The sequence below is a fragment of the Neomonachus schauinslandi genome, chromosome 1 (genome assembly GCF_002201575.2).
Source record: "Neomonachus schauinslandi chromosome 1, ASM220157v2, whole genome shotgun sequence".
In the NCBI taxonomy this organism is placed as follows: domain Eukaryota; kingdom Metazoa; phylum Chordata; class Mammalia; order Carnivora; family Phocidae; genus Neomonachus; species Neomonachus schauinslandi.
The window spans coordinates 178129717-178141711 of NC_058403.1; the positions used below are offsets into that span (position 1 = coordinate 178129717).

Consider the following 11995-nt stretch of genomic DNA (forward strand, 5'->3'; position numbering starts at 1 on the left):
CTGAGTACTTGATTTGCCACGTGGAGGAAAGCTGCCTGCTAAGCAAGAACTATTTACACATAAGAATTTTGCACGCCACTTTGCTACAGCAACTAACATTGACCTAATTTAAGAACTTGCTTGTTCTCTGCCTATAAGGTACGGCTTTATTCTAAACCCCAACATCTTCCCAAGTTCAAGATCAATGAGAATAAAAGGAGAATCTCTTTCTGTTAGCGCGCTAACAAAAATCCTGGGATTGATTTTCACTAGTCAGCATGCACCTCCCTAAAACCAATCTCCATGATAAAGAACTGTGGCAGGGCCTGTGTCAGGTTCTCCACTCCTGGAGCCATGAAACTGAAGCAGATGGGCTGAGCATGTGGGAAGGGGCTGTTACCAGAATTTGGAAAGGAGATTATGGGCAGGCAAACTAAAGGTGTTCACTACAGAAAACACATAAAGAAAGGGAAGTTGGCTGCCGGTGAGAAGTGACTAGAAAGATGTCATGTATATGAACCCAAGAGTGAGAAAGAGGGGTACACTAGACCAGCAGAATGACTGACTCGGTCAGTATCACGGACTCCAAAAACAAACCCCAATTAATTGTCCTTGCCATTCAGCCTCCAGCTGTTAAATCATGCCTTTCAGTGATTATGATGCTATGACCAAGCAAGTGCCATCAAACCTTCTTGTTCGTTTCTGAATCAACAAAGACTTAAAGCTTCCATACGCAATCGGTATCATCAAAACTGCATTCCGGGATCCCATCATTTAGCATGTACAAATGCAGCATTTACTTAGATAAAACATTATTAGTGTTTACCTAAGCTACTGCAAACTCTTCTTTTAAATTTAAAAAAGAATTTTCAAGAATGCATGGCCAGTGTCATCCTCTTACCTTGAAAGTAAATGACCCTACCTGGCCAATACTATTTTAATGTTTATTCATAGTTATTCTCTGCCAAAGACATTATAAATTAGTTGCAAAGGGTTCTACTGGCCAAGGTGCCAATGTTCTAAATTTAGATGGCGTGGTTATGCCGGCTCAGTAATAACAACAAAGCAAAGCTAACCCTGAAAGAGTACCTTTCCATCTTTTGCTGAAAAACTTCAAAGGCTAAAAAACAAAATAAAAATGTACCAAATTCTTTTGAGGGAGAAGGAATTGTTACAATATCTGTGTGTCTGTTCACTGACTCAATTTTAGAGTACTCTCTCCAGCTGCTTGGGAGAGATGCAAGCAAGACGACCAGTGTGGCCATATGTCATTGAGATCCTCCAGTAGGCTTTATCAGGACTGTGCTAGGGTCCAGGTTCACCAGGAAATCATCTTTAGGGTTTCTACGTGCTTTTCCTGTCGCGAAGTTTCAAATCTCCAGTTATAAAAATAAAATGTATGTTCTGACAAACATATGTCTTGAAACCAGTTAGTATTTGGGAGCATTTTACAATAAAGGTACCAAAGTAAATGTAGCATTCCTATCTGTCAGTTCATAATTTTATATATAACCTCTGCCATCAGGCTAAATGAATCTTCCCAACTTCAGATCTTCTTCTCACCAAAACAAGTTAAGCTTCCTAGAAGGCAAACGTGTTCTACAAAAATAAGTTCTACATTGCCAACAGTGGAGACAATTACTTTTCCCATTCTGCCTTTGATCACAGAGGAAAACAGACAAATGCATGTGAATGATTCAGCAAGTTATCCCACTTTGGGGAAGGGGCAGGGGTGGAGAGGGTGAAGGCCACAGATGTCTTCCTGAAGTTGCTCAACAACCCACAATTTTCTTATAGAAGGACAGGATTCTACCCATGCACACCACAGACCTGTAACTCACTGCATTTGGATTTAAAATATTTGTTCTCACATGACCCAGGATTTTTCCTTTTGAAAGTCACCACTCCGTGGGTACTTGAATCAAAGAACACAGCTACTAGAATTCGAATGCTTTGAAGATTTTTGTTTTAAGTTGTTGAATTAAAAACACGTTATTGCCTGTAGATGTCAACACTGATGAAAGCTTGAGGTGCCGTGTGGGAAGAGAGGCTTCTTCTTGAATTTCCATTTCTGCGCCAACACTGACATTTTCACATCAGTGTGAAGAGGAAGCATGATCTAGGGGCTGAAACACAGGACTCTAAGTCAGGAGTTCTGTAAGAGTTGTTCGTGGTGTACGTGTATATTGTGTTAAATGAATCTTAAGCTCTACATTTTAATCCTAGGGCACTAGGCCTTCTCCTTTATACCAAAACTTAATTCAGAATCCAGCCAGAAACCATTCCTAGGTGAAGCATGGTCAAACATGAATGATGATCTCAATGCAACAACAGTGAGAAGAGCAAGGGGACAACTCGAGTAAGATGATCCTGGAGGAAAGAAAGGATAATAAAAATAACAAGACCCATCTCCACTTTCAGCCCGAGGTTAGGTTTATAAAGACAAGCATAAATCTGTGACTCACTCAACATTAGGAAAACACTTAAAACCAAGTTACAAACAGTTGCAGGGAAGATTAATGTCTGTATTTTTCTCCACTATTCACGTATGACCTTAAACCAGTCCTATGTGTCTTCCTGAACACCTATGAGGTAAAGCCTAATGTTAGCTGCTTTAAAAAAAAATACCTTTTATCTGCACAGCAGCCCTACAAGGTAGCTATTGCCCCATTTTACAAAAGAAGGAACTGAGATTCAAAGAGGTTAGGGAACTGACATTCGAAGAGGTTGGGTAACTTGTCCAAAGTCATACAGCTAGTGAGTGGTAGCACCAAGATTTGCACACTTTTTTCAGACACGCAGGTCTTGACTCAAAATCACCTCCTCTGTGAGGTCATTCCTGATATCAGATCCAATCAAAAAAGCCCCTTCTTTCCCAATCACACTGTATCAGTTACTCCCTATTGAGCGACAAAAATTATACTGTCCATTTATTTGGTACATTATTAACTATATTCCCATCTCCAAAATGGAAGCACCATCGTAGCTGGAACCTTGCCTGTCTGGTTCTACATCTGATTCCCTCTGGCCAGCACAGAGCCTGACACACCATAGGCGCTTAATAAATAACTGCTGTAAGAAGGGAGAGAAGGAAAAACAAATAAATCCAGGTCCTTCTGACCCAAAGTTAGATTGCCTCTGCTTAAAGTGACTGAGGAATGTTTCAGAAGCACCTTGGGGAGGACACTAGGGTCCTCATGATTCTGAGGTACCATTTACTTCCTCGTGGGCTTTTCTCTCACCTTTACCTCACGCTCCCCCCTGGCTCAACTTCTGACTCCGGCAGAAAACAACCAATAGGTTATCATCTGCAACACACTTGGGGCAGCGCCCATTGCTTGAGAAGCCCCCGGAAATTTGGGCACTTGAAGACAAGGACCTCACGGTTCTGAATCTCAGGACAGAGGTCCTGTGTGAACACCACAAAGGTGTATCCCTTTATTCTTCGTGGCCTGAAAGAAAGGCCAAAGGAGGGAAAGACATAGCGAAGAAATAAGGAAGCCATGTTTAAGAATCAACCTAGAGAAAGGAGGAGCCTGGCCCTCGCCCCAAGACCTCAGGAACAGAGAACAGGAGGGGCGGGGGGGCGGCCAGGGAATTGCAAAAGAGATCCAGACCTGCTTGCAGGTCTTCTTGCCCTCAGTCTACATCTGCCCCCATAAAGATAGACTTCGTGACTCGGTGGAATCCCTTGACCTAGAGTACGCAATGTTTGCTAGACTCAAAAACCTTCTTATAAACTGCAACTTGTCTTTGCAATATCAAAAGCCTGTAGTAACTCCATTTAATATCTTTGACCCATCTTCTTGATTATTTTCTCCAAATTACGCAGAGTGGAGTCGAGCATATTTTTATAATTTACTTTGGTGAGACAAACCTAACAGCAAAGTACATTTCATACTTAAAACAGACACAAAAACACATACACAAAACAAATGAAACTCTTGCTTACTGTCCTTGAAAAATACCCCCCCCCAAAAAAATTAGCCGAGTGTTTTTTTTTTTCCCTATTATTTATCCTAATACTGCCAGTTCTGAAACAAAGCAGTTGGAGGGAGAAATTTAGTAACTTTGATTTGTCCCAAGATACATTTTTTTACACTGAGGTCCTATTCCTGACAGTAAGCACATGTGACCTGTTCTAAAAAAAGGATATTTTCCACTTCTTGCACAACTGGAGCAGATATAAACATCAGCCTGTGCAAACTGCACTGCAGAACTCAAAGGCAATTAAAAACACACACACATACATACACTTAAATAAATTCTATAAATAGCAGTACTCAGGAAAAGGAAATCTCTAATAACACACAGAACCAACACTTACAATCCACTTTAATCAAATTTTCCATCTAATCATACCACAAAACTAATTTGCATAATAAGACTTGAACATCTGCCAGTGTGAGGCACCTCGATCTTGCCTATTTTGCTTCAGATTCACGGATCTATACGTGTCTTAGTTATTGTCATGAAGAAGAACAAAATGCCCATGGTAAAGTAGGAAAGAAAGAATTATATTACTAACATGTGCTAGGCCCTCTGCAAAGCACTTTTACAGATTTTATTTCCGTTTTAAAACTTTTCCCAACAGAGAATGGTTCTCTTGACCCCATTTTACCGTGAAGGGAACTGAGGCTCCTAGAAGCTAAATGTCTTGAACACGCATGTAGCAGTTACATGGCAAAGCCTGAGCACAGCACTTCAGAATGGCTCCTTCCGAACGCGTCCGTGTGCATCCAGTCTCTGCTACCACCACGTGCTCCCAGATCATAAGGAAGGTCTGCGAGTCTGCTTAAACATTTAAAAGGCAACCAAAACCCCCAGAAGTCTATTTTAGGACATGTCCTCCAAGATGTCTAACATTTAATGTTGTAGAGAAATAATGCTTGAGTATTGCTTGACCTCCAAGGCCAAACTCAAATATCCCCACCTGTTCACAAAACTGGCCTCCAATGTCCCTTCCTCTATGAAATGCCCATTGCTGATGCCCACCTCCCCATAAGATCACACTCCGTCTTGTATGTTTAGCTGGGTCCACGTGTTCTTTCCTTCACCCACTGGGAGCTTTGGAGAAGGTACAGAACCATGCGACTCTGCATTTCCACTGCTGTGCACGGTGCCTCTTACAAGGCGGCACGGGCTAGTGGACAAGAGCTTGAGGCTACAGCCAGGCAGTGGCAGGTTAAAACCAGGCCCATCCACTTGCTATACCCCAATTTCTTTCTCTGTAAAATAAGAATAATTAGGGGCACCTGGGTGGCTCAGTCGGTTAAGCGTCTGCCTTCGGCTCAGGTCATGATCTCTGGATCCTGGGACCGAGCCCCACATCAGGCTTCCTGCTCAGGGGGGAGTCTGCTTCTCCCTCTCTCTTTCTCTCTCCCTCTGCGCCTCCCCGCCACTCATTCCCTCTCTCTCTCCCTCAAATAAATAAATAAAATCTTTAAAAAAATAAGAATAATAAAAATACATACACCCAAGGTTGAAATGAAAACTAACTGAATTAATACAAGCAAATATACAGATGCAGTCCTGGCAGGTAGTAAGCACTGTGTAAGAATTACCAGGTTTAAAAATTATAATTAATATCATGATGGTTTTTATTTATTATTATCATCTCATGCAAGTTTTTGCAAAGACTAAGTCCACATACATAAAAACACTTCGGATAGGGGCTAGCACAGGGTATACGCTCCATGAATGTTAACTATGTTTATTGGTGTTAATTTGCACATAACAGAGCTCAATAGACACATGCTGAATATGAGGTTTTATGTATACACTAAGACCACAACTGCTTTTTTTTTTAACCAGCATAAATAAATTTTTATGGGTTGGATCAAAAATATAAAATGTGAAAAAAAAAAACTTATCTGAATACCTCATTAAGTGGTGGTTAAGTGGTGATATTCAACCAGTGGAGACTGGTTGTTGTTCACCAACAACTCTGGCCTTAAGGAAGAAAGCCAAAGACAACCAAATGCAAACACCTTCTGGAATGTCAGGACTCACTGCTAAGTAATAAAGAAATAATAAACTAATAACCAGAACACTATTTACTGAACCCTTACTATGTGCCTGGCACATGCTAATAATCTTCCACAGTCAACGTCATAGCTACTGCTTTTAAGACCCCTAGGATGCAGGGGCGAGTCAGATGAGTAAACTGAAGTTAGGGGTCACCCAGCCTGCCCAAGTTCACCAGGCTAGTTAGCGACAGTGATGCCAGAATAATGCTGGCAGTTCCCTGCAGATTGGATGGACAGAAAAATCAAGAAAACTCTCAGAAACCAGTAAGAGATTGACGGTTGTGTTTTGCCAAGAATGGATTATCATTTCATAAAAGTGTATTTTTTAAATCAGATTTATTTCTCTTTCAAGTAGAAGTTTGAGCTGATAGATTAGACGGATAGTCACCTGTGTTCCACAAGTTCATTCAGATGTCCATGTTCCTTCTAATCTTGTCTATTCAGTGTTCCCTAGGGTATTACCCTTGGCTTTATGGTTAAACAAGATTACCATCACCGTGTCTGTGTCCCAGCCTGCAATAAGAGGAAAAGACAGAGTGGAGAATATGCAGGCTCAGAAAGGGTATTTTTAATAGGAAGACAGGAAAGAAAATCTCAGAATAAATCCAAGAAACGGCCTTATACTAAAACATGTGAGTATGTGTGTGCATGTGCATGTGACACAATAGTCTTTGTCTTTCTCATTTCACCGCAAACCTGTAAAATCTTCACACATCTCTCTATGAATCAGCATTGGGAAACACTGCTGTATCCTATCTTGCCATAATAAACCTACGACTCACTCTCATTCCCATTTCTAATTTGCAGGAAGTTAGACAACAGTTACCTAAAACGTAACTAAAATTTTGGAAGAGAAGAAACTGGAAATAGATTGGGTCAATTCAGAAGTCTGTCCAGGAAAGGGGCATTAGCGACTACAAAGCCACAGAATATCACACCCAGTAAACTGAACAAGAGGACCTTAAACCTGAGAGATGTGACCATATTTTATTTTATTTTATTTTTTTAAAGATTTTATTTATTTATTTGAGAGAGAGAGAGAATGAGAGACAGAAAGCACGAGAGGGAAGAGGGTCAGAGGGAGAAGCAGACCCCCTGCTGAGCAGAGAGCCCGATGCGGGACTCGATCCCAGGACTCCAGGATCATGACCTGAGCCGAAGGCAGTCGTTTAACCAACTGAGCCACCCAGGCGCCCGATGTGACCATATTTTAACGTGTTGTTTTCAGGTCCCAAAGACCTACAGAGAGTTCCTGCACTGCTAGGAACGCATTGAACAGCTCCACATGTGTTTCCCTGATGGGACTGTGCCAACGTGTGAATTCTGGGTTCACCCTTGATATTTGGCACTTTTCCCCTGCCACCCACCATTCAGAGCTCATTCCCAGAACATACAAAGGCTTCAGAAACCTTGCTGGGGGCACCGAACTGCAAACAATTCTTCATTAGAACCTTTCCTCATAGCATGCGTCTTCCTCTAACACAGATTTACCTGTGACTGTGACCAAAAGGGGGGGTTCACATGATCTAAACCGAGCAGCTTCACATTCCTAAAGGCCAGGAGGTCTGGGTTAGGAATGAAACCATCTTTCCTCATGAAACACCTGCACATCGGAGCTTAGCCCAAACGAAGAGTATATAAGCTCCTCTTTGGAGAGACCTTGGTGGATACCTATTTTAAAAGGCTGCAATGTTGAATGCAAAATCAGAACAAAGCACCCCATCCTAAGCGGAGTCCTAAGGGAGAAAGCAACACCTGTTCAAACAACAAATCATTACTGTGCCAGGCAATGTTCTAGGCCAACTGTTCTGAACAGGGGTGACGGTGCCCCTCATGGGCATTTGGCAGTGTCTGGAGACATTTCCAGTGGTCACAGCGGGAGGTTGGGTGGTACTAGCCTCTAGCAAGCAGAGGCCAGGGATGCTGCTCAACATCGTGCAATGCCCAGGACTGCTCCCACAACAAAGAATTATCCAGCATGAAATGTCAACTGCACTGAGGTTGAGAAACTCTGCTCTAGATTCTAGGAACACAACAGTAAACAAGGAACAGACAGAAATCCCTGCTCCCTTGAAGCTGGCAGGCTAGTGGGGAGAAACATCAACATAACATATTAAAAATAACAGAGTCAACTGTAATATAAATATTATGGAAACAATAGAGCAGGGCAAGGAAGATGAGAGTTTGGAGGGATAGCAATTGTACATAGTGAGGTAGGCCTGGTAAGAATATTAAAAGTAAGACCTGAAGTTGGTGAGGCAGTGAGCACTGTGGCTCTCTGGGCAAAGGACGGTCCAGGCAGAGGCACCAGCAAGAACAACATACAAAGGCCTTACAGTGGAGGGGTCTGGAGTGTTCCAGGAACAGCGACGAAATGAGCCTGGCGACAGCAAATGAACTCAGAGCTGACAGGGAGCTTGACCATACAGGCTGCCTTTTGCCAGTTAAAGGATCTCAAGTGTTACTGAAACTAGGAGCCATTGGAGAATTTTAAGCAGAGAATGACATGATGTGGCACGTTTTAACCCACCGTTTCTCAGCGTCAGCGGTGACAATTGAGGGCCAGACAATTCTCTGTTGCGGGGGCTAGCTTGTGCATTACAGAATGGTTAGCAGCGTTTCTGGCCTCCATTTACTAAAGACCAGTACCAACGCCCTTCCATTTGGACAACCAAAAATATCCCCAGACATTGTCAAGTGACCCCTGGGGGGCAATGCCTGCCCCCCTTGAAAACCGATTTTAACGGGAACATTGTGGCTGCCGTGTAGGAAATCCACCAGAAGGGGTAAGAGGAGAAGGCAAGCGAGCAGTTAAGAGACTACTGCAATAACCCTGGCACGGGCTGGTGAGGACTTGGACCAAAGTGGGAGCAGAGGAGTTGCTGAGAGGTGGGCCGACTCTGAACACATTTTCAACTCCAAGAGACAATCCAGAGAATATACCTGACAGACAAAATGGCTACGGCAGTCTTAACCTTTCCGTTTCTGCTTTTTCCAACCAAGACTTATGAGAAGGGAGGTGCCCTGGCAAAGACTTCAGACAAAAAGCCATGAGGAGGCCCCTAACAACATGTAGCCCTTTTAAAGTCACACAACAGATGCCGATGACAATAAGTTAGACAACTGTGGAAAACAGTATAGGGAAATTTTGCCAACCCCATATATTTATTCACAGATTTTATTTAACTGGTTTATTTCAAAGAGCATGTGTCTGCTCCACAGACAAGTTTTACAACAACTTTTTTAATTTAGCATTCCTCTCCATACCGGTTCTGTCCCGCACCTGTTTCTAGCTTCAACGTGTGAAGCCATTGCTTCCCACGTACCCACATTTTTCCTTACACATGCTAGCTAGCTACCGAGGACGTTCACCCTTGCAAGTAATTTTTTGCCGACTCTGAAAAAGAACAGGCCCAAATCCTTCAACATGAGTTTCATGGCACTCATTTGGGTTTTTCCAGATGGTATTTTCCTCACTCTCTCAAACTCATTTAATGTTATGTATCAGTTCCCATCAAAAATGTTCCAAACAGTCCGTTAATTCATTTCTTTCAGGACTACACACACACACACACACACACACACACACACTCAAACACTCACTCCCTCATTTCTGGCCATGTAAGCATTTGCTTATAGAAGCAAAAGCAGAGACTGCTCGGTAAAACACTGGTCCCTTCAGCCGAATGCACATAAAGCCCCAATGAGCATAACCAACAATACCCTTTACACAATATTACTCAAAACCCCCAACCCCCAACACACACGATCTATGTTCACACACAAAACAGCCATTATGAAGAGAAACCATCAACTAAAGGCTGGGTTTAGGCATCTAACTGCATTTCCTTCCAATCCCCTTGAAGCATCTGCAAAGAGACTGCTTCAGCAGCCCAGTCAGTGGGTCTGCCTTTCCCAGATTTGTTTCCCCGACTTGGATTCAGAGTCTTGACACAGCTCTGAAGGAAACAAACCTGGTTCTGCTTGCCACCAGAGCAAATACCAGCCCCACGCACCCCAGAAACAAAGACTGTACGACTTCCGTCCTGAGTCAGTTGCCCTTCTCTTCAACCAGCCTGACTTCTGGACCCTCTCACCCTCTGCCAGCCAGGCCCAGATTCTACCCACTGCCAGGGCAGTCAGGAAGGTCTGAGATGGGTGCAGAAGCACTGCTGAACCTTCCAGGCGGGGCTTCATCTTCTTCCACAACTGAAAGCGGTGGACATAAAAACCCTTCTCTACCATCACAACCTCAAATGACCATCTCTCGCTTTGTAAACACTGGAAATGCCAGGGAGGGGCCAGAGGACCAAGAAAGGAAGATACCCAACCCATTCCGATGGACTAGTGGAAATGGAGGTAGCTTAGAAAGTGGGCACGCAACGTGGTGGGGCGCCAGAGCAGCGGGTGTCTTCACTTCTCTCCAAAAAGTTCTTGAAGTCCTCAGCGAATTAAACACGTGTCGCTGCCAAGCAGGTGTGTCCCAATACCCTCCAGTTCCAAGGATTTTTCCCCTCCAGGGAAGGCCCGGATTTGAATGGAACTCTATTGCCCAGGGAGTTTAACCTGGACGAGAGACACGCCCACCCGCGGCCCCTAACGGGCCGGCGCGCTTGTGCCGCGGTCTGCAAGGTGAGAGGCGGGCTCGGGGGAAGCATCACCTGCAGGCGGCCAGGGGCGGGCTTTCCCAGAGGAGTCCCGACTCCTAGGAGGCGACAACAGACGAACTAATTGCTTCCCTCAGCGTCGCGCCTCAATCCACCCCAAGCACTACCTCTCCGAGTCCTCAACCCGCTAGGATCTCCAGAAAAGGGGTTCACGAGAAACTCTTTTTTCCTCCTTCCCACCCGGGCAGCGTCCGGGACCCGGGCTCCTCCTCCCCCACCTGCGCGCCAGGTCGCTCCCCAGCCCCCACCCGGTCTCAGCAGCTGGTATCCCCAGCCGAGGGACCCCTCACCTGGGCCGGTCGTCCCGGGCTGCCCGCGGCGCCCCCGAGGCGTACTTGGGTGGAGCCCCCCAGGGGTGTACCGGCCCGGCAGGCGCGGCCCCCAACTGCGGGGGGCAGTTCGCCCTCTGCCCCCGGGCAAGGACACGGGGTCCTTGTCCCAGAGCCCGGGCGACCGGCTTTCCCCGCCCCAGGCTGTGGGGCCCCCCAGCCTCCCGCAACGCCTTCCTCCAGCTGTCACCACTCACCTGCTCTTCAGAGGTTGACTTTTGAGTTCGTAATAGGTTTTGGGCTCTTCGTGAAACTCCTCCCCGACTTCGAAATCCGGCACGATCCCCGATTCCGACTGCATGACTCCTGCTTCCGTCCTTCCACTGCTCAAAAGTGAGAACAGAGCCCGGGGGCGAAGGGAAGGTGGCGGGGCCTGGGTCCCCCGAGCGGTGCGCCCCCGCGCAGTGCCCAGCTCAGCGCGCTCGCCCGCTCGCTGCCGCCCGCCCCGGCGCTGCGAGTTTACACTCGCACCCGGGCGGGAGGGGCGGGCGGCCGCGCGCTGCCTGGGATCTGTAGTTCGGCCCGGACGGGGCGTTCCCGGCTCGCCAGGGAAATCGCTCCCGCGAAAACTACAACTCCCAGAAGGCCAGGCGGGGACTGAGGCAACGTGGTGGACACCGCTATTGCAACTCCTGTTTGGATTCATTGTCAATGTCAGCAGCTCCTCTCCCTCTTCTCTCCCCACTTGCTTCAAGGGTACAGACTTGGCTATTTAATATTAATAAGAGTGGACTCAGCCTTGCTCTCCTATCGTCACCCCTACTCCCAGCTCAGACATTTGCGAGAACACGCCAACTCCTTAATAAAATAAAATATATATATATATTTTAATCGTGAAAGGTTTTGGCACTAGAAAGTTTTAGCCTTCAAGCCTATCTTAAAATAAAAGGACTTCCTATCAGCCTGTATGCTTCCCAGCGCTTCTGCGACATATCAGCTTGTCCTCGGACTGGAATGGAGTGGAGGAATTTGCCTTCACTTTATAATTAAA

At 45.4% G+C, this 11995-nt stretch overlaps 1 protein-coding gene across 4 annotated transcripts in view; it reads right to left on the bottom strand.

Annotated features, from left to right (window-relative positions):
* The window catches only part of MITF (melanocyte inducing transcription factor), a 216214-nt gene extending 204770 nt beyond the window's left edge, over nucleotides 1-11444 (bottom strand). For 3 of the 4 annotated variants that reach the window (XM_044921203.1, XM_044921200.1, XM_044921198.1), the window contains exon 1: nucleotides 11202-11358. In XM_044921203.1, the coding sequence (XP_044777138.1) occupies nucleotides 11202-11305 (104 nt within the window). In that variant the 5' untranslated portion in view covers nucleotides 11306-11358. Of the gene's footprint in view, nucleotides 1-11201 lie in introns of all 4 variants that reach the window. The other variant, XM_044921213.1, reaches the window with a different exon arrangement.
* Nucleotides 11445-11995: the final 551 nt, after the last annotated feature.